A 23,487-nucleotide genomic window follows, 5' to 3' on the forward strand; every position below is an offset into this window, starting at 1 on the left:
GACACAACTGACGACGAAGTCATCGTCGTCGATGACAGCGACGAAACCGTCAACGAAAATCCCATCATCGATGAGAACGCCACTGTTGACGACGCCAGTGTCGACGACTGGAGATGTCCCAATGACAGCAGTCTCACCGGCTGTGACTGTAACGTCGACTATCACTACTTTACCGTCGACGACAAAAATGTCTCCGTCGTCGACGAGACTAACAGCTCCATCAACTCCATTTCAACAATCTGCCAACCTCAAGTCAGGACACCAAAAATGTCTCCGTTACCTCTAAGCCATCTTTTGGATATTAAGGATTCAGATGACGACGAAGGCCAGTTTCAAGCCGCACGAAGTCCTTCTGAACTTAATGGTAAATATCAGTAGGAGGATGACGAGTATGAGGATGAGGAGCAGTTTTACCATCATTACCAGGCCACGCCTGTTCAGTACCAACAATACTTTCAGCAGCCTAGTCGGCAGTCTTCGCAATTTCCTCCGACATTAATTTTAGACCTCCAGAATATGTTGGCAGACTATAAAAGAAGATTTCCTCAGGAGGATATTGTCATGCCTCCTCCACCTCCTCAGGTGCCTCCACATGCACCGCAGCCTCCACCTCCGACCATGTCCCACTACTCCTCTGCCTCCCAGAGAAGACCCTACTATATCAGAGGATGAGCAGGAAGAAGGAGAAATTCCAGATCCCACTCCACCAGCGGATGAGTGGGATAACTATGTAGCACCAGTGCCATCCCCTCCGCCTCATCATCCCTCGGACTCACCTCCGGATGATATCGGAGGATTTCACAACATTATGGATAGTAGATTTCATCTTCCTACAGTGCTGCACCAGTTGGACTGTTTCGTTTATGATTTTAAGGACCAGGCAAGAAAAACTCTCAGATCAATAACCATCATTGATCATATTTGGGAAGAAGAAATCAAAGTCATGAAGACACCAGCTTCTGTGGTTCCGGTGCTTCCAAGATTGGACAAAAAATATAGAGCACTAGAGGGCTCTCCTGCGTGTCTTATATGTCACCCTAAACCTGACGCAGTGATCTCGCAGGCGTCTCAGACACGGTCAAAAAATCCATCTACGCCTATAATTTCTCCACCAGACAAAGAAAGTTGACGCCTTGATTCAATTGGGAAGAAGTTCTCATCAATGGCGGCAGTCTCCTCGGGCGGCTAATGCTTTAGGCATTTTAGCCAGTTATGATAGACAAATGCGGTCTGACATAGGTTCACTGAAAGAAGTCATCCCTGAGGATAGCAAAGATGAGTTTCTTAAAATTCTCATGGAAGGAGAGAGAGCAGCGTCGGAAATCATTGACATTGCTATGGACATTCTCACAACAGGTTTCAGGCAATTAGCTGGCGCTGCCATTTTCCATCCTAAAGTTGAAACACAAATTTGGGTTATGGCCTATGATGGGGACAGCCTGTTCGGCAGCCATATTGATGAGGCACTTACCTCCATCAAAAAAGATGGGGACACTGCTAAAGCGCTTGGAACCCTACGATACCGCAAAGCGCCCTTTCGGGGAGCCTGAGGCAGGGGCTTTTCCAATTTTAGAGGGAATTACCAACGTTCCCAATACTATCAAACCTATCAACCACAATACCGTCAAGGTTACCAGCAGCAAACTTACCGCCAGGCAAATACAGCTGGTTTTTCCAGACAGGGCTCCAAACGAAAGCGAGGATCCCAAGGCCGTTACACCGGTCGCAAGCAGTTATTTCAACAGGGTGCCAGCTGCTTCCCTTTTCCTCCAGATTGGTGCGACAATCTCAGAACGCGAGACATCACTTCAGACAAATGGATCTTGGATCTCATCTCTTATGGCCACACGTTGGAATTCATCCAAAAACCGCCCAATACCCCTCCCAGGGGATCGCACCCACTCACCTTCCCTTACTCAAGAAAGAAGAATGGGCCATGCTTCAGAAAGGGGCTATAAAAAAGGTCCCCTTTTCCCAAAGGAGGAAAGGTTTTTACTCCCACTTCTGTCTCATTCGCAAAAAGTCGGGAGAGTGAAGGTCTATCCCAGACCTCAGAAAATTGAACAAATTTCTAAGGAGCCAGACTTTCAGAATGATCACTCTTTCGGACATCCTACGACGCCTCAACAAGGGCGTTTTCATGACTTCATTGGCTCTCGAGGATGCATACTTCCATGTCCGTATTCACCCAAAACACAGAAAATTCCTAAGGTTCACAGTGGCTGGTACCCACTATCAATTCAGAGTTCTCCATTTGGCCTCAAATCGGCACCACAGACGGTCACAAAATTCCTCGCTCCAGTGTCAGCAGCCTTGCGAAGCAAAGGTCATCAGGTATTCCCTTACCTCGACAACTGGCTGCAAAAGGCGCCGTCTTCTCGCCTGTGTGGAGAATGACACGAAAGATTGCCTATCTCTTTTCCACAAGCTGGGTCTCTGTCAATTATCAGAAATCCTCAATCTTTCCAAACCAGATAACATTTCTGGGAGCCAAGCTGAACACCATCCAGAACAAAGCTTTCCTTTTTGAAGAAAGACTGCACAGATTACGGGCATTAGCACTCAAGCTGTGCACAAAAAAGTGAGTTTCTGTGAGAGTGTTCAAATCTCTACTGGGGATGATCTCTTCCGCAATAGATCTTGTGCCGCTAACTCGTTTGCACATGAGACCTCTTTAGGATGAACTGCAGCGTCAATGGATTCAGACCTCAGGCTCCTTCGACGACGTAATCTTCGTCACTTCTCGGAAGAAGGAGGCCCTGAGATGGTGGACCCAGACTTCACATCTGTCCCAAGGTTAGTCTTTTCTTCCAGTCCTCCCAGATTACGTAGTAACAACGGATGCTTCTATGGAAGGTTGGGGAGGACACTTGCAGGACCTACAAGTTCAAGGGAAGTGGTCCTTGGCTCAACGGCAGATGCACATAAACAGACTGGAACTGAAAGCTATTTTCCTCTCTCTTGGGCTTTACTTCCTCGAATACAAGGGTCTTCGGTGTTCTCTCTGACAGCAGAGCATGTCCCGGGTCTCCGGAATACCTTAGCGGATACATTAAGCAGGACGAACAACAGCTGTCACGAATGGGAGCTGGAACAAGCACAGCTGGACAGGCGCTGGATCTATTTGCGACCCACCTCAACTCCAAATGCTGATTCTATGCAAGCAGATTCCCTCTCCCAAACTCAGGGATCTATGCATATGCTTTTCCCCCCATTCCTCTCATACCCAGGATCCTCACGAAGATGAAAGGGGAGCGTTGCTGCATCAATCTGATTGCCCCCAGGTGGCCCAGGCAACACTGGTGCACGGAACTCCTCAGATTCGCAGCCCATCCGTCTGGTTCCAACGCCAGCGCTGTTGATACAGAACAAAGGCCAAGTGCGTCACCTGGAGCCAGCTTCTCTGCAGCTGCATGCTTGGCTCCTGAGTTCTTGGAATTTAGAGGCTTGAACATTGACCAAGACTGCAAAGACATTATTGGCAAATCTAGAGCTGAAAGTACCAACAAGACCTAAAAGCTTAAGTGGAAGTGCTTCTGTATATGGTGCAAACGTACGGAGTTAGATCCGTTTCTCTCTGCTCCGGAAGACATCCTACCTTACTTGCTTTCTCTAGCAAGATCAGGCCTTTCTCACTCGTCAGTGCGAGTTCACCTGGCGGCCATTTCAAGATACAGACGATCACCACATATTCCGACTTTATGGTCATTAAGAGTGGTAAAACAATTTATGAAGGGACTATTTAGAGCTTTTCCGCACATCAAAGCTCCACTTCCGGAATGGCAACTTTATGTAGTGTGGTCTCAGTTGCTAAAACAACCATTCAAGCCCATTCACAAGGCAGAATTGAAGTATTTGACCTGGAAAGTCGCCCTTCTTCTATCTCGTACTTCGACAAGGAGGGTTAGTGAGATACAGGGATTAACTATTTCCAATCAATTTCTGCGATTCACTGATCAAATGGTCATTCTAAGAACGAACCCCAAGTTCATTCCTAAGGTCCCTTCTCTCTTCTATTTCAATGAACCAGTCATTCTAAGGACGTTCTTCCCTAACCCATCCACGCCTGCCCCAAAACTTCCTGAGGATGATCAAGTTTATTTTCTTGAGGCTCTTTCAGATCCACAAGCAGCTGCCCATTAGGTCATTCAGTCGGGTCTGGACACTGCAGAGTCCATTGCCCAGGTGATGGGTTCTTCAGTTGCTATGAGAAGACATGCGTGGCTCAGGTTTTTCATCAGATGTTCAGGCTGCTCTACTGGATCTAAGCGATACAAAAGGGGATGATGGACAGAGCGTTTGAACAAATCAAACACTCACCCCCAGTCAACTGATCTGGGTTTAATCCATCACCATTCTTTAGTTCACTCAGCCACCCCAGTTCAGACATGGCTATATGCAAATCAGTCTGACCCTGTGCCTTGTGGGAACAGTCCAGCCCGAACTGCCAAGCCATGTCTTCCCTGGACCGGAAACAAGCATCCTGGGACCGGTTTCGGATTCATAATCCTCATCAGCCAGGCTATCTTGAATCCAGTGGCCAAGTGAACAAGGGACTCACGTCTGAGCATACCCTGCCACACTTAGGGCGAACAAAGCGATACAAAAGGGGATGATGGACGGAGCGTTTGAACAAATCAAACACTCACCCCCAGTCAACTGATCTGGGTTTAATCCATCACCATTCTTTAGTTCACTCAGCCACCCCAGTTCAGACATGGCTATATGCAAATCAGTCTGACCCTGTGCCTTGTGGGAACAGTCCAGCCCGAACTGCCAAGCCATGTCTTCCCTGGACCGGAAACAAGCATCCTGGGACCGGTTTCGGATTCATAATCCTCATCAGCCAGGCTATCTTGAATCCAGTGGCCAAGTGAACAAGGGACTCACGTCTGAGCATACCCTGCCACACTTAGGGCGAACAAAGCGATACAAAAGGGGATGATGGACGGAGCGTTTGAACAAATCAAACACTCACCCCCAGTCAACTGATCTGGGTTTAATCCATCACCATTCTTTAGTTCACTCAGCCACCCCAGTTCAGACATGGCTATATGCAAATCAGTCTGACCCTGTGCCTTGTGGGAACAGTCCAGCCCGAACTGCCAAGCCATGTCTTCCCTGGACCGGAAACAAGCATCCTGGGACCGGTTTCGGATTCATAATCCTCATCAGCCAGGCTATCTTGAATCCAGTGGCCAAGTGAACAAGGGACTCACGTCTGAGCATACCCTGCCACACTTAGGGCGAACAAAGCGATACAAAAGGGGATGATGGACGGAGCGTTTGAACAAATCAAACACTCACCCCCAGTCAACTGATCTGGGTTTAATCCATCACCATTCTTTAGTTCACTCAGCCACCCCAGTTCAGACATGGCTATATGCAAATCAGTCTGACCCTGTGCCTTGTGGGAACAGTCCAGCCCGAACTGCCAAGCCATGTCTTCCCTGGACCGGAAACAAGCATCCTGGGACCGGTTTCGGATTCATAATCCTCATCAGCCAGGCTATCTTGAATCCAGTGGCCAAGTGAACAAGGGACTCGCGTCTGAGCATACCCTGCCACACTTAGGGCGAACAAAGCGATACAAAAGGGGATGATGGACTGGATCTGCCTTTCGATGGCTCAAGATTGTTTGGTACAAAAGCGGACTCTGCTTTGCAGCGTTTTAAAGACAGTAGGGCTACTGCAAGATCTTTAGACCTGCAGTCTCAGCCTAGGGGCTATGGCTACAAGAGGTATCGAGGTTTTGGGAAGGCGGCTTCCTTTCGAGGCCGTCAGCAGCCTCAGCAACAACAACAACAGAATCCTCTGTACAGGTCGTACAGGGGAAAAAGTCGAGTCCGTCTTCGAGGGGCCTCTCTGCAGCAGTCTTCCTCCTCCTCCTCTTCTCCTGTCCCCCCACGGCAGTGGTTCCCAAACTTTTTCGACCTGTGGCTCCCTCGACCTAATTGGCAGTTGGCCGTGGCTCCCCATCATATCACTTTTTTTTACCGGTGGAGGAATGTAAGCCCGTTTTTAGGTCTCGCTTGCAGGCAGCGCGCTATGGTGATGATCGCTTGTGTCTAAAAAAAACTCCTCTAAAATGGGGCGTTTAGCCCACCCATTACTTAACATTTTTTGCATCCTTTTCACTCTTTTTTGCTGCCTTCGAATTCGACAGAATATTTGAGGCGTCACTTCATTTTGTTTGCGAGGGCATGACCAAAGTACAGATTACTTAATGTTAATTAGTGTCCATTGGCTGCTAATGCTGTGATTAATGTACCATTTCTTCTTTTTTTGGCATTTTATTTTATAGCGCGAACTCGACTTGAAGGGATCAGCGCTTTACAGGAGCACCAGTTACATTCCACAAATTCATATTTTTCTTTTTTTAGCACTTCAAATGAGCACTAATTACATCGAACAACTTCACATTTTTTATTTTTGGAAAGAAAAGGTGATTGAGTGATTGGCCCAGATCCAGAGGATGTTGAGCTGATGCCAAGACTCAAACCAGGTACCCCAGGTTTGAGGATGGCAGCTCTGTTTTAGCGCCACATCCTACTTCCCCCTCCCATTCAGTATCCTGCCGCCCTCATTGCTTTTAGCAATGGAGCACAGAAGCTGTGCTGCTGTACAGAATGGCTCAAAAATAATTGACAAAGCCAATAGATCTCGCATAGGTGAGACCTAATGCCTTTGCCAATGCTTGTTGCTCACAGCAAAGTGGAACATTTCACAGGACACCGGTTCTTCCCGTCTAAGATTCTGATACGTAAAAAAACGAATTATACATTCAGGACTGGATATTTTTATTGTTAAACTATGGGAGGTTTGAGTTTTTCTGTGCCCATAGTTCCAACTCACTTCAACCTTCCTCCACATCTGACACTCCCTGCCCCTTTTGCTCACACTCGCAGGTTCTTTTTCATCCCTACTTTCTCCCTTTGCTTTGGCTTTTCCATATTTCTCTTTCTTCTCCCTTTTGCGTTTTTCTCTCGGTCTCTTGCCCCGGATAAAAGTTTGTTGAGGAAAAACAGGTGCCAGTCCCCAAAAACGTGTGCCCGTGGGCCCCACCTTCAAGTACCGGCCAAAATGAACCCCTGCAATTGCCGCAAATTAAGTGCTGGTGCGGAGCACCGGAAACCACTGGCGCAAATTAAGCACTGGTTAGGGGGGTATTGCTCAAGCAGTGCCAGACGTTCCTTTCTGGGCACAATCAAAAAATAAAAATGGGATCATCAGCGTTGGCTCTGAGGCCAATTCTTTGTGGGGTTCCTGAAGTTTCTACCCTATCTCTACCTCTCTTTAGCATCTCCTTGAGGATACTTGTTTACATCATCTCCCATGCAGATGATGGAGAAGGTCTCCGTCAACTGGCCAAGCCCTTCGACCAGGATACAAATATTACATTTCCTGTGAAACACATCCCCGGTGGATGACAGACAACTTTCTTCACTTGAGTCGAACAAAAAGAGAAATCCTGACAACCACCTACAATCTAAAAGATTTCTGTCAAATCAAGAGAAATAGGAGCTACGCAGCCCAATCAGAAATACATTTCAGAATATGTGTAGACGTTGCTAGGTTTTCTAGTGAATAAAACTGTATTGGGTAAAACCTTTCAGTGTCTGAGTTTACAGTGAAAACGAGGTCCCAGTACATTCCCTGCGATGTTTCGATAAGGTATGACAAAGATCTCTCATTTGTATACCAAATCAAGCCAGTCATCAAAAATATCAATCATCAACAGATAATGCTTAGAAAGTTTTTTCATGTCCTGTAGTTAAGACACCCGGGCAGTATTATGAATACGGCGCACTTTCCCTGTTTCAGCGATGGTGCACTTTTCAGAAAGTGCACCGGGTGCAGACAGGGAAAGTGCACTGGATGACATAGAATGCACTGCCCCAGAGAGGCCACAAACTCGTGCTGCCCTCGGGGTAGTGCATTAAGTGAAATATGGAGCAGCTGTTTAAGTCGCTCCGTGTTCCTTTTCTGGTGAAAGAAAATAGGAAAAATACCAGTTCCAGGTTCATGGTCTCAGAAAACCCTAAATACGGATAACTGCAGATAAAATGAAAAAACAATGCAGACGGAAACAAATACAGAGTAGAGTGGAGCCCTAATTAGAGAGCAGTACTGACGTTGGTGGTGGAATCTGTCAGAGGGCGTCAAAAGACGCATCATTTTTTATTTACTACATTCTCACATGATTAGCTGCTACCTCGGCACAAGCTCTTTCCCAAATTGTGCGTGGCGCCCCTGGCAACTCCTAACGGCGCACCAGGGAGCCTCGGCGCACAGTTTGGGAAACACCGCCCCACGGGTACCACGGGAAAACAGCTCTAGCTCCCCCATCTTGGAGCATGCTGGTCCTGTAGGGAGTCGGGTGTCCCATTTTCTAGAGTTTCCCCCTCCTTACTCTCCTTGCTAGGATTGGTGTTCAGAGGACCATGTACTGCTCTGCCAACAGTAGGTTCTTGTCATGTTGCAGAAAGGGGCGATGGAGGTGGTTCCAGAGCAGGAAAGGGATCAAGGATGTTACTCCCGTCATTTCCTAATTCCCAAAAAGGACGGCTGGTAAAGTTCAAAATGTTGACCTTGGCTCAGGTTCTTCTGGCGCTGCAACAGGAAGACTGGATTGTGTTGATCAATTTGCAGGATGCATATTTTTATCTTCCCATCCTGAAGTCGCGTCAGAAGTATCTCTGGTTTATGGTAGGGTCACAACACTACCAGTTTGCGGTCCTTCCGTTTGGTCTCACTTCCGCACCATGGGTCTTCACAAAGGTGATGGCGGTGGTGGCAGCACATCTCAGAAAGTCTGGGGTTCCTGTTTTCCCTTACAAGGACGACTGGCTGCTAAAAGCCAAGTCTCCAGAGATGGTGTTGCTCCACTTGCATGCAACAACGCAATTGTTGTTCAACTTCGGTTGCTCAATAAATGTACCCAAATCTCACCTGGTGCCCTCTCAGCGCAGCCTCTTCATAGGGGCAGTACTGGTCATACTGTGCGTCAAGCTTTCCCGCCTCTGCAGACCATTCTCGACATACAGGAGATGATTCCTACTCCTGCTTGGTCTGTTCGCTTCCTGCATACTGTTGGTCAACCATGCACACTGGCACATGAGGGCACTCCAATGGTGCCTCCACAGGCAGTGGTATCAGCACAATGGAGATCTCTGGGAGAAGATCAGAATCTCCAGTGTCACTGCGGGCGGAGCTGTCTTGGTGGAGTGTGCAGGGCAACCTGTCTCAAGGAAAGGCCTTTCAGCCTCCTCCACCGATGGCCACGGTGATCACAGATGCCTCCCCTCTAGGGTGGGGTGCTCACATGGGGGATCTGGAGATCAAACGGCTTTGGTTTCCAGAGGAGAGGTTGCTTCACATCAACCTTTTGGAATTGCAGGCAATACGTTTGGCTCTCATGGCCTTCCTTTTCTCTCTCCGCGGTCAGTCAATTCAAGTCCTGACGGACAACACTACCGCAATGTGGTATATAAACAAACAGGGAGGTGTAGGGTTGTATCTTCTCTGCTGAGAGGCTCTGCAACTTTGGTCCTGGGCTCGGGGCCATCAGATTTGTGTGTTTGCAAATCATCTGGCCGGGGTGCTGAATGTACGTGCTGACAGTCTGTCGGCATTACTCGACCGATCATGAGTTGCGTCTTCATCCAGATGTGGTCCATCACATCTTCAAAATGTGGACGTTTCCTCAGGTGGACCTTTTTGCCACTTGGGAGATCGCGCACTGTCCGGCGTTCTGCAGCTTTCAGTATCCGGTGCAGGGGGACGTTGGGGGAAGCGTTTCAATTGGATTGGAGCTCGCAACTCATTTATGCGTTTCCTCCAATACCCTTAATTCCTCAACTACTGAGGAAGGTTCACCAAGGCCAGGCCCAAGTCATTATGTTCGCCCGGATTGGCCAAGAAGGGCGTGGTACACAGATCTCTTCACCTCTTGTCGCTCCCTCCACTCATTTCCCTCTAAGGACAGACCTCCCCTCGCAGTCGCAGGGGCAGGTTCTACACCCCCACCTCCAGAGCCAGCACCTTCATGCCTGGAGCTTGAACGGGGCAACCGGAGTTCTTTCTCTCTCCCACCGGATGTGGTGGATGTTATTTTATCATCCAGGAGACACTCAACCAAATCTATTTATTCCTCTAGGTGGTCTAAATTTGTGAAATGGTGTAGAGAGAAGTCCATTGATCCTTTGAAGGTCTATTTGTCTAACATTCTGGGAATTTCACTTTCCTTGGCCCAGCAGGGTTGTGCTGTGGCTACAGTAAAGGGATGTTTGTTGGCTTTTCTCTGTTTACCGGATCAGCCGTGTTTATTGAAATCCCCCATTGTTATGAGGTTCATTAAGGGCCTAACCAATAAGTTTCCTCCCACTCCCTTCATTATGTCTCAGTGGCATTTGAATCTAGTTCTTACATTTCTGATGGGGTCATCTTTTGAATCTCTTCATAGTTGCCCATTGAGGCTTCTTTCTTTCAAGACTGTCTTTTTGATTGCTATTACCTCGCCCAGGAGGGTAAGTGAGCTTCAGGCTCTTAGTTCAAAACCTCAGTTTTTAACCATTCATACAGAAAAGATGGTTCTAAGGACCAGGGCTGCTTTCCTGCCTAAGGTGGTTACTCCTTTCCATATAGGATGGTCTATTACTTTACCTACCTACTATCCTCCTCCCCACCCTTCCAAGGAGGAGGAGAGACTTCATCTCCTGTACCCTAAGAAGGCGGTCAGCTTCTACCTGGACTGGACCAGGGAGCTAAGGCTGGATGATCAGCTCGTTGTGGGCTACATTGGACGAATAAAAAGAAAAGCTGTCCACAAACTAACATTCTCCAGGTGTATCATATTGTGTATCAAGATCTGCTACGCCCTGGCCAAGAAGAAGCCACCTGAAGGTTTTCAAGCTCTTTCCACCAGAGCTAAGTCTTCTTCTTCTGCTTTGACTAGAGGTGTTCCTGTTGTGGACATCTGTAAGGTGGCAACTTAGGCTTCCCTCCACACCTTTGCGAAGCATTACTGCTTGGATTCTGAGGTTAGGAGGGATGGCCATTTTTCATGCTCTGTTCTGCAAGATTTTTTGGTATAGTCAGGTGGACACCCTCCTCCGCAAGCGGAACGGCTTGGGGATTCAATTGAAAAGTTGAGGAATCCACAGGCAGATGTATCCATCAGAAGAACAAGTTACTTACCTTCGGTAATGCTTTTTCTGGTGGATACAGTATCTTCCTGTGGATTCCTCACTTACCCACTCGCCTCCCCTTTGCCCTCCTGTTTATACCGAGAAAGTTATAAATGTCTGACATAGTTTTTTTTTATATATGTCATTTTCAAGCATACAGTTTGCTGCTAGGAAGTGCTTTGTTTATTAACTTTTCCTTTCTGTTTATGTATATACTGTATGTATTTTTGTATATATATTTTGTACACTGTGTGTACTTGTGGAAATGTTGTTGGTCCTCCCGTTTGCCTCGGAGGCTCGGAAAAAAGGGTGGAACTGACATCAGCACGTCGATGAGGTCTTCTTATGGCTCCAGTGACGTCATACTGTGGCGCGAGTGGAGCTGTGCTTTTATGACGTCCTCGTCAACGTGGGAGAGCTAAGAAAATAATTTCCAGGGAATGCTGGAGCAGGGGTAGTAAGGTGAAGAATCCACAGGCAGATACTGTATCCACCAGAAAAGCGGTACCGAAGGTAAGTAACTTGTTATTTTAACCATTAAGACATTGTGTATCCCAAAGCCTAGTGAGTGCAGCACCGATCTGTCACTAGCATGTGTTACAGGCTCAAAGCTTGCCTTGTTCCATTCATTAGGAGAGGATTTCCTTCAGTAAAAATACTAATTCCTTACCCCACCTGACAACTATAAAACGTGCCCATGACCCTTCACTAGTGCTATTCCCCACTCAACCTAGGTGGTCCTTGTTACTGTCTTGAAATTCCACTTCTGAGTTCTTCTGGAATTTCAGAATATTTAAGAATGTAACTATAGGAAGGTCAGCAATGTTGAAGAAGATTTTTTAAGACCTAAGAGTTCACCTTTGACCTCTTCTGGGAGTTCTCTTCTCCCCATGGTATGTAGAAACCTGCTAGAAACCTGGGTATCATCATCGATGACAAGTTGACCCTGTCCCAACACATAAATAAAGTGGTTCATACCTGCATTGGGCAGATGAGAAACCTAAGAAAAATCTTCAAGTGGATTCCACTTGCTTCCCGGAAACCCCTCATCCAGGGCCTCATAATCAGCCGCCTTGACTATGGGAATGCACTATTGGCTGATGTGAACGAAGGCCTCCTAACCAAACTTCAGACCGTGCAAAACTCCGCTGCAAGGCTGACTCTTGACCTCCCTCCTCGTACCCCTTCAGCCCCGTGCCTAAGGACTCTCCACTGGCTCCCAATTAGAAAGCGCATCAAATTTAAGATCTGCTGCCTAGTGCACAAGTCCATCAATGGACAGGGGCCAACATACCTTCAGAGAAAGCTCCAGGGCTACTGCCCGGGAAGGACTCTACGTTCATCTAATAAACACCTTTTAAAAGTCCCAAAGGTCAGGACTGTCAGAAATGGTGACAGAAGTTTCCCAAAAATAGGCCCCACCACCTGGAACTCCTTACCACTCTTCATTAGAACCAACCCCAACCACAAAATGTTTCGCAAGAATCTAAAAACCTGGCTATTTTAAACAACCCACCGCCCCCTGTTCTCTCCAACTCAGACTCAGCAGCGCTCTGAGACCGAATGGTGACATATGCGCTATACAAAAATAAATACATACATACATACATACATAGGTCCTGCTTTAATGCCAGGAGAATGATCTTACTTTCTTGAAGTGATGCAACTATAATCACATTATTATAGAGCCTTTGTTCAGGGAGCTGACAGCAGCGGAGAAGTAATGTTAACCCCTGCTATTACACTTGACATTAGTTATGTATCTTGTAGTTATAGTCATGAAGCTATCAACATTTTTCATCCAGAGAATCTATCCAATAAGAATATCAATGTGCTGTAGTATGTTGTAATATGTCATATGTAAAAATTGTACTTTGGGAATTATTTATTTACTGTGTGCCTTGGTCAGTATAAAATAATGTATACATTTGCTTTGTTCAGAGTACATGGTTTAAGGATTTTCCCTGTTTTAGTGGATACATTTGTCAGAGAGCATTTTAATGAGACATTTTAAAATTCTTTTACAGATTACATAAAGATGAGATAGCCGGGGATATATTTGACATGCTTCTCACTTTTACTGACTTTTTGGCATTCAAAGAAATGTTTATTGATTACAGAGCAGTAAGTATTTCTCTATTTATTTAGAATTGGGAGTAGTCATATGCGCTTCAACGCTGATAACATTGTGACCATAGTTTTAAAAAAACAAACTTGATGGATTGGGCCAAAATATTCCATTGTATTGCGTATCTTCAATCAGTGCTTGAAAAGGAAGGAGACAAGTGCAGGTAGTAACTATCCCAGAGGTTTCAGGTCCTAAGTAGATGTGCAGGAACACACCCAATTAATGGTAATACATTGTTATTGGGAATTGTGGGTACTTTAAGGCATGCCAGGACTTTTGCATTATAATACCAATCTAGAGTTTCAAGACCGCAAAAGACCTCTGTGCCCAGGCATTGTATGAATGTGTCTTCTATTTGAAGCTCATTGTCACTCACCCTTATAGTGTTGTCAGTGGTGGGTAGACGCTCATAGCTATAGCAGTCCTTAATCTGGGGATTATTATATTCAGGATCTGTAACATATGCAGCACATCGTCTACATACAGAGAGTTGGCTGTGGGTGAGGATTGGTTGTGACAACTCTATTAACAAATCTATCTTTCCCTGTTCCAAAAAGTAAGGGCTTCACTGCTAGGGCAAGGGAGAGGCTGCGGCAAATTAGAGGAAACCTAAATCTAAGAAACCTTTGCGTGGTTGCTTTACCAGCGTTTTATTATGTGTTTTAGTAAGGGAAAATGGCTGATTAGAGGCATCCTGAGGGGTATGAGTTTACAGGGACTGGGTAGAAGAGTAGTCAGAGACTACAGGGTGGTAACGGGAAGGAATAGGACTGCAGGTCCTATGCGTACTCTCTCAATAAATTTGGAGTTGTTAGAAATAGGGTTGTTGGTTGACTGGGGTGTGAGCCCTGGTCAAGCAGCAACCACAAACCTAGTCAGGGTAAGGCACAAGAAAATCCCAAATTAACCTGTGCTCACTGTGACTCTGGTAGCCTGGTACAGAGCAGTCAGGCTTAATTCAGAGACAATGTGTAAAGTTTTTGGGCAACACTTCAAACAGTAAAACAGTAAAAAAACACACACAAAAAATCCCACACCAAGTTTAGAAACATAGAGTAGATTTTAATAAATAAAACAAGACCAAAACGACAAAAATTCAATTGGTAGAACTGGAGATGTCGAATTTTAAAGCTTATAGTAAAAGATAGCACCAAAAAGCTCAAAACGCTATAGAGGGATACCTGGTCACAACGGACTGGGAAAAAGTCACAAGTTCAGGTCGACCCCGATTGACTGCTTGCCGGCTACAGGGACCTGGTTAGGCCAGCTGAACATTGTACAGCAGAAGGTTCCGAAATGCAGTGAGGCTGCCATGCGAGTCATGTTGTCGAGCATGCGAGGCGAAGCCAAGGTAATGTGTTGGTTCTGGTGTGCGGTGAAGGTGCGATGTGGAGCTTCTGCGTTGTCATTGAGGCTACCATCAATGAGGGATGCAAGGAGCTTTCGCCAGGAAAGACGTTACGAAGTGGTGGTTCCAAAGGCGATGCGTCAGTCCCAAGATGCGGGAGGCTACAGCAATGCACGTCTTTTGCAACTGGTCCAATCCCCAGTGACGATGTGTCGGATCTGCTCAGGGATGTGGCGCTAAGCCGAGTAAAGGCATCGGTTCTGCTTGGGGATGCGTTGCTCAGCAGAGAAGATGCATCAGGTCCGCTGGCAAGCACCATAGACCCACTTCCAAGGGTCCAGAACTGGCGGAGCTCTGCTTGGCAGGGTAGACTCACAGGTAGCAGAGTCCAGGTAGAGGGGTGGAAAGTCTTTTATGTCCATGAGACCTCAGGAGGCCAGTCTACTAGCCCTTGGAGTCACTCTGGCCTGTGAGAACAAGTGATGCAGGTCAGTCCTTCTCACCCAGGCAGGGGTGCAGCAGGTCATCACAGCAAAGCAGCAATCCAGCAGAGTGGCAGTCCTTCAGCAGCACAGCAGTCCTTCTTCCTGGCAGAGTATCCACAGGTCCAGAAGTGTATTGAAGTGGTGGTGTCTGAGGTTCAGTACTGCCCAGTACCCAGTGGTGCCTTTGATGTGGGGGAGACTTAAGAGACAGGTCTTTGAAGTGCTCAGAAGTCCAGCCCTGGTGCCAGACTCACCATATTTTTTTTTTACTTTCTTTTTTCTTTTATTTAACAGTCTTTATTCTCTTCACGTTTAAGGAATAAGCAATAGTTTGTCCTTATCACAGTTTTACATCAACTTTGCATTACATTCCCTTTGATTCCCCATGTAGTGCGCCGTATACTTCAGAGAATGTAGACTTAACCTCCAAACTCCCCTCTCCCCCCCCAAGCCAACTTTTAGCTATCAGTTGATCACTCGAGTGGGTTATGCAGCCCTTTGTGTGGGAGCAGGACACATCCTATTCAGGTGTAAGTGAAACTTGGTCCAGCTCCTCCCTCCCATCCTGCCAGGATGAACCATCAAGTCACACCTAAACTCCCATTGTGTGTGGCTGTCAATGGGGTATACACAAAGCCCAGCCGCCACCCACCCCAGACATGTGATCAGAGACAGGCAGCAGGCACCAATTATCTAAAGTGGCCAACTTTCTAAAACTAAAAGACACATAATTGATGGACAATATGCAGAACAATGCAGTTCGGGCTGGACTGTTCCAATGGGGCACAGGGTCAAGACTGATTTGCATATGGCTGGGTTCAAACTGGAATGGCATGGTGAGCAAAAAACGATGGATTTAGGCACAGATCTTAGTACTGGGGTGAATGCATTCTGTCCATCAACTGTTGTTTTTAGGTCTCGCCCTGGAATGAGCATCCAAAGGATGCGTCCAGGGTCGGAGACGTATAGTTAGCTGTCTCGAGGGAAGGAAGGACGAGAAGGTGTACGAGCTTTGCTTGCATATCACTGCCTGCACGCGCACCGCCACTCACGCATGCGCACATACACAGCCACACCGCCACTCACGCATGCGCACATACACATCCATACACAGGCACACACACCCCCCCGTCGCCGCCGCACCTACACGCATACACAGAGACCCCTCCACACACACCAGCCCCTCTCCTCCCGGCTCCACTCACCGGTGTCTGGCAGGCGCTCCCCGGGTCTCCAGGCTCCTTCCCTTCCTCCGCAGCTGCAGGCTCTCCCCACATCACGCGGGACTCTCTCTCCACATGGGAGCCCCGCCTCCTCAGTGCGCCCGCTTCGCCCCGCGGGTCTTCACCCGGTCCCCCATCTCGGGACCGGGACTTTAAGGGAAACAGTATCCAGGGCTCCTTCCTGGTCACGGGAGCCCCGGGGCCGCAATGCTCACGCCACTTCCAGCTGCCGGCTCCTCGTCCTGGTTGCACGTCAGGTCCCGGGCCAGCAGCCAATCAGAGCGCGGCCCGGGAAAGACGTCACAGAGGTGTCCCGCAGTACCGCCCCCGGCCTGCCTGTAACGAGGATGTTTTGCGGTATGTATTTATTTATTTATTTAATTTGGCATTTTTATATAGCGCAGACTTTACCCGAAGGCGGTATTTATTTATGTATGTATTTATGCATTTTTATATAGCGCAGACTTTCAACACACAGATTAGCGATGTGAGCCACACTTAAGTGTTTTTTGCGGCCCTAAGTCGCAACGCATTTTTATGTTTGGGTTTTTAAATATCTTAATCATGTTCCTAAACTGGTATTTTAGTGTGCCCTATATAAATGCTGTAGATAAGCCAAATTAATCTGGTGGTCGCTTTTAGTTGTATTTTGTGTGCATGCTTGCATTGCTAAATCAGTTTCTTTCTCATCTTCTTTGCTTCTTGAGGGTTCCTCTCCTTTAAACCCAATTTCTTTTCAAGCTGAAGGACCAGGAATTTCATAAGTGTTAAGCGTTGGTCCATCAGGACTAGATTTACATTGAATTTGCATGAAAATCACTAGCCACGTGGGGGGGTGGGTGTGTGTAAGTGTCGGAGTGTGAGCAAAAAAAAGCATATACCATTTTAGATAGTTTCTCCAGTTGTGCCCTACTGTCACAAAACATAAGTAAATCCCAATGCTGCTGTGCCGATGTTTGGGGAAAATGTTGTGGTTGGCATATGAAAACCAGACAACGAATAATATACCTGGAATTAAGATGTCGCATGAAGACAAAGTGATCTAGGCAAACCCATTATATACACATGCAGTTCAATACACATGTATGGTTTTTAATGCGTACAAAGTAACATTTGAGGGAAATGTACTCTGCTCCTTGCAGGAGTCCTAGGCATATCCAAAAAATCCAGTAACTTCATCTTAATGCTCCCAAACATGGGCAGTAATTAAACGACAAAACTAAAACAAAATAACTGTAATTTTAGCCCAGCAGCACTGCCGCATTTTTTTTACTCAACCAAACTCCATCAAGGCAGTCTTTGCCGTTTTAAGGAAATGTTGTTTTTCCCAGATAATCATCTTTTTGAAAACTGGTTATTTAATAACACTGATATGCCTAGGACTCCTGCAACTGGAGAAACTATCTAAAATGGTATATGCTTTTTTTTGCTCACACTCTGACACTTACACCCACCCCCCCCACATGTGCATGTGTACTGGATTTTTTACTTGGGTGGATGTTACCGCAAATAGTTATGTGTTCAGTTTGCATTTGAACTTAAGGTGCGTCTCAAAAATATTCTTAAAAAATACACATCACCTAACTGTACGCTCTAGTGACATTCTTTGTTCGAATTACATCTTATGGCTTCTTCTGGCATATTTGAGTGGGAAAAAAACTGAACATGTATTCAGCATTTCGGAAAAAAGTGACCTACCTTGTATTGGGTTTATATGTCCCTTTTTATAAAAACAAAACGTAACTACTGCAAAAAAAAATAGCCAATGCCATTTACAATACTAAAAGCTCAAACTTTGCCTAATGCGAGACCTATTGCATTGCAAATGCTTGTTTCATTTGTCACCCCGAGTGGGACGGGTATGCTCAGACGTGAGTCCCGTGCTCTCCATGCCACTGGAATCAAGCTGTCCAGGCTGATGAGGGATGAAAGCCCGAAACCGGTCCTAGGTTGCTTCTTTCCAGTCCAGGGAGGACCTGGCTTGGCAGTTCGGGCTGGATTGTGCCCATGGGGCACAGGGTCAAGACTGATTTGCACATGGCTGTGTTCAAACTGGAATGGCATGGTGAGCAAAAAAATGATGGATTTAGGCCCAGAACTCTGTACTGGGTTGAATGTACGACATTGTTCTACATTCTGTCCATTAACTGTTGTTTTTGCAACTTTCTGAAAGTGTCATTTTCAGAATTGCAATTAAACATCCAACTCCATCACCAGTTTGGATTTTAAATTGTGATTCCAGAAACACCAGACTTGAAGTGTTTATCTCTTGCCAATTGGGAATCACACTTATAAAATTTAATGAGGTAATCCTAATGTTATCCTATGGGAGCGGTAGGTCTTGCAGTAGTGACACACGAAATTGAGAGTTTTTTCCTACCAGGACATTTAAAAATTAAACGTTCATGTCCTGGCTTTTAAGTACATTGCACCACCCCCCTTGGTTATCCAGGGCCTACCTTAGGGGTGACTTTTATTTGTAAAATGGGAAGGTTTGGTCCTGATGAAAGGTTTGCTTTGTCGGGTCGACATGGCTGTCTAAACCGCACAAAGAGTCTCTGTGATAGAAGGCCTGAGCCATGGTTAGAGGGGCTATTTAAGTGGGATTCACAATCAGTACTGCAGACCCACTAGTAGCATTTAATTTACAGGCCCTGAGCACATGTAGTGCACTGTAATAGGGACTTATAAGTAAATTAAATATGCCAATTAGGGATTAGACAATAATACCATGTTTAGGGGAGAGAGCACAAGCACTTTAGCACGGGTTAGCAGTGGTAAAGTGCGCAGAGTTCTAATGCTCGCAAAAACAAAGTCAGAAAAGTGGAGGAGGAAGACAAAAAGTTGGGGGGGAACCACCCTAATGCTGTCAGGTCTAACAGGAATCAAAAAGCATGAATAGTCTTCATGAAACTCCACTATTGGGCCATCAGGGCCCTGCACATTTAGCTCTGCAAGGCCTTTAATAGATATCTATTTACTTGCCCCAGTATTGGACGTTCATAAATTCCCATGCTTTGTATCATTCCCCCGTCGTTGGAATGGGAGCCTCGGTAATAGAACAATACCATAGCAGTATGTACAAAAGTGAAAGACAGGCCTATGCCTCATCTAATTTTGTAGCCTATCCGCCTCTTTTTGTAAAAGAGACCAAAAAATTGCAACAACCAATCAGAGTAGCCTCACCCCATAGAACCCTCCTGAGAGAGCCTCAGTTTTGGAATTTTCTTCTTTTTCTTCTTTTTCAACTCTAATATGTCTGATAAGGAGAAGAAGGCATTATTCAGAGCTTGTGCTACCTGTTCAAAGAAGAGGCTATACATTGAGGACAAGCATAAGGACTGTATATACTGCTTGTACGGGGATCACAAGGCCACAGATTGTAAGATCTGCAGGACTTTCTCTACGAAGACCTTGAGAGACAGGGAAGGCCTCAGCTGCGTCCTCCAGGAGATCCAAGAAAAGGGGTAGGTCCTCCCCTTCAACATCTTCTGAGCCCCCTGTTAAGGCCCTGCAAGTGACCTCTGATAGGTCTGAGAGGCCCAGTCCCAAACAATCTCCTCACCAAGGTGTAAAGGAGAGGCTGGGACGGACTGAGGAGACACAGTCATCAAAGAAGGTACAGAAAACCCCTTCTATTGCTTCTCCACCATCTGAAAAGGAGAAAGTATTCAAAAAACCTGCTACTGTCCCTCAGGAAGGAAAATCGGATAAGAAATCTCGTCCGTCGACGACGAAAATATCAGGTACGTCGACGACGACATCCAAAATTCACTTGGGTTCTGTTACAGCTCCGTCGACGGCAGCTTCGGCGACGGCAGCTGCAGTGATATCTTCGTCGGCGTTTAAGGTACCTGTTCCCTTCTCGTTGATGATGGTGCTTACATCTTCAACGTCGACGAGAATGACGACGTCGTCGACAACGACAGCGGTGATGATTATGACGACAAGCTCGTTGACGACACCGTCGACGATCAGTCCACCGTCAACGAGGTCCATCTCTCCGTCGACGGTCGGGCTCGTCGACGACGTCGTCGCAAATTCAAAGGGTCCACATTTCTATAAAAAGACAGCAGATCACCCCAGAGATGACATCTCCTCGCAGAGTAGCACCCTTGCCTCCAACTTTGCTTTTGGAGGAGGAATCAGATGATGAGGATGGCCCTTATGGGGATGCTTACAGCCCATCCCAACTTCAAGTGAAGTACTAAGATTCAGACTCTGATGACTACTATACGGAGGGGTGCGAAAGGGAGAGGTTTTTCATCGTACAGAGGGGGCAACCAACAGCGCTACACTTCTTACTCGCAGTCCTTTCAGTCATACAAGCTCCAATACTCACAGCGCCAAGGTCAATCGGCGTCTTTCTCTCGCCAACCACCAAGAGGACGACTGGGACATCAGGGGAGAGATACGTCTAAACGACAATAGCGGCTTCATGGCTCTGTGTACTGTTCCTCCCCCTCTAGTAACATCAGTGGGGGGGGCAGGATATCAGAATACCTCCACAACTGGAAAATTATTACATCGGATCGATGGGTCCTCAACATCGTACAATTCGGCCACACACTAGAGTTTCAAGAATTTCCACCATCCAGAGCTCCTCACGCCGCGGAATCGAAACATCTAAATCTTCTACGTCTCGAAGTTCAACAGCTGCTCATCAAAGGGGCGATAGAATCGGTTCCTCAGACCCAATAAGGGAAATAATTCTATTCCAGGTTTTTCCTGGTTCGCAAGACGGAAGAAAAGTGGCGCCCAATTCTAGACCTGAGGGAGCTCAACACCTATCTCGTAAAACTCTCTTTTCGGATGGTTTCTCTCCAGGATATAGTGCGTCTCCTAAATCCTGGCGATTATATGGCAACTATAGATCTAGAGGACGCATATTTTCATGTTCCCATTCATCCGGCCCACAGGAGGTATCTTCGCTTTACAGTAGCCAAGAGCCACTTTCAGTTCAAAGTCCTACCTTTCGGACTAAGATCTGCACCGCGGGTATTTACACAGGTATTGGCACCAGTGGCAGCTTTTCTCAGAATCTTCTCTGCAGGTGTTTCCCTACTTGGACGACTGGCTGATAAAAGCTCCAACTTCTCAAGCAGCCTCAAAAGCAGTCGAGGATTGTATTCAACTTTTCAGTCATCTGGGTCTGGGCCTAAACAGAAGTAAGTCTGTCCTTCTTCCGTCCAGGTCGGCAAGATTTCTGAGTGCCATTTTGGATACAACTCTTTGCAAAGCTTTCCTTTGAGGAGAGACAGAACAGACTGATTCTTTCTGCCAACAGTTATCAAAGGAAACAAACTCTTTCAGTCTGTCAGTACAAATCCCTTCTAGGATCGATGTCATCTTGCATTGCATTGATTCCGCACTGCAGGCTTCACATGCGTCCCATGCAGGAACAACTAGACTTGCAATGGCGTCAAGCAGAGGGGTCTTTCGAAGACAGGATAAAGATTACTCGTGTTATGAAGAAGGCGATCAGGTGGTGGACTATAACAAGAAATATCGAGGAAGGTCTCTCCTTCACGGTTCCTCCCTCTCAGTTAGTCCTGACCACAGACGCTTCTCTAGAAGACTGGGGAGCTGTATTACAGGCTCTTCAAGTGAGCGATCACTGGTCTCCAGAGCTTCGCACCTCTCACATCAATCTACTAGAACTGAGAGCAATTTGTTTAGCTCTACAAGCTTTCCTTCCCAAAATTCGAAATTCTTCAGTCCTGGTGGTACAAACAACACAACGGCCATGCATTATGTGAACAAGCAGGGTGGAACAAAATCCAAACTCCTTTCAAAAGTGGCACAGGAGATCTGGGAATGGGTTATTCCTCACCAGTTATCACTCTCAGCAGAATATCTACCAGGTTCTCTCCATGTGGAGTCGGATTCATTGAGCCGCCTAAGGTCGGTCTCCCACGACTGGGAATTGGATCAGAGAACTCTCGACAGAATATTCTCTCGTTGGGGCACTCCTCTTGTGGACCTGTTCGCGACTCCACAGAACAAGAAATGGCAATTCTACACAAGCAGGTATCACCATCGAGGGTAGCTGGGGAATGCCCTTTTCGATAGCCTGGTCAGGCGCATTTCTTTACGGCTTTCCACCGATTCCTTTAATACCAAGGATACGGAGGAAACTCAAGACGGAACCCTGCACCATGATTTTAATAGCCCCAGCTTGGCCCCGCCAATTTTGGTTCACAGAGCTCCTCCTTCTATCTCAGGATCAACAAATTCGCTTGCATCCAATTCCTAACCTGCAGACGATGTCCCAGGGCCAAGTAATGCATCCGGACCCGAGCTCTCTGCAATTGACAGCTTGGCTCCTGAGCACCGGGAGTTTAATGCTTTAGATATCCCTCAAGATTTCAAGGACATTTTAGCTCAAGCTCGGGCTCCTAGTACAAACAGGACCTATCGTGCAAAATGGAAGCGTTTTTGTACATGGTGCCAAAAGGAAAATCTTCATCCTTTTACTTCGGCTCCTCATAAAATCTTACCATACATATTGTCTTTGGCCAAATCAGGTCTTCAACACTCTTCCATTAAAGTGCATCTGGCAGCAATCTCGAGGTTCAGACGAATAACCTCTGGCCCTTCTCTTTGGTCCGCGAGGGTGATCAAGCAATTCCTAAAGGGTCTATTCAGGGCTTTCCCTCCGGTGAGACCTCCTCCTCCAATTAGGCAACTCAACCTGGTCCTTGCCCATCTCATGAGGGCTCCTTGTGACCCAATACATAGAGCGGACATGAAGTTTGTGTCCTGGAAGCTTGCTTTTCTTTTGGCGATAACATCAGCCAGGAGAGTTGGAGAACTTCAAGCTCTCACAATTGTTGAGCCTTTCTTACAGTTCAAAAAAGAATCTTTGATCTTACGGACAAACCCAAAATTTATTCCAAAAGTCCCTTCGGATTTTCACCTAAATGAGACTATAGTACTAAAGACTTTCTTTCCTCGACCTTCATCTCTGGCGGAGAGATCTCTCCACACTTTGGATGCCCAAAGATGCCTGAAGTTCTATCTTCAACGTACGAAAGAATTCAGGAAGACTTCGCAACTTTTTGACGCTTTTAGCACTCCAAGGAAAGGTTTGCCATTGTCAAAGCAGGGGATA

General features: G+C 46.6%; 1 protein-coding gene and 1 long non-coding RNA gene across 5 annotated transcripts in view; one reads left to right on the forward strand and one right to left on the reverse strand.

Moving 5' to 3' along the window:
• The window catches only part of ARL2BP (ARF like GTPase 2 binding protein), a 284,386-nt gene that overhangs the window by 239,223 nt on the left and 21,676 nt on the right, over nt 1-23,487 (forward strand). For all 4 annotated transcript variants that reach the window (XM_078671594.1, XM_078671597.1, XM_078671596.1 and 1 more), the window contains exon 6: nt 13,217-13,313. In XM_078671594.1, coding sequence (XP_078527720.1) covers nt 13,217-13,313 — 97 coding nt within the window. The remainder of the gene's footprint in view (nt 1-13,216; nt 13,314-23,487) is intronic.
• Nucleotides 1-23,487, reverse strand: part of LOC144799960 (uncharacterized) — a 315,778-nt gene that overhangs the window by 47,107 nt on the left and 245,184 nt on the right. The window lies entirely within an intron of this gene.

The sequence above is a fragment of the Lissotriton helveticus genome, chromosome 12 (genome assembly GCF_964261635.1).
Source record: "Lissotriton helveticus chromosome 12, aLisHel1.1, whole genome shotgun sequence".
Lineage (NCBI taxonomy): Eukaryota > Metazoa > Chordata > Amphibia > Caudata > Salamandridae > Lissotriton > Lissotriton helveticus.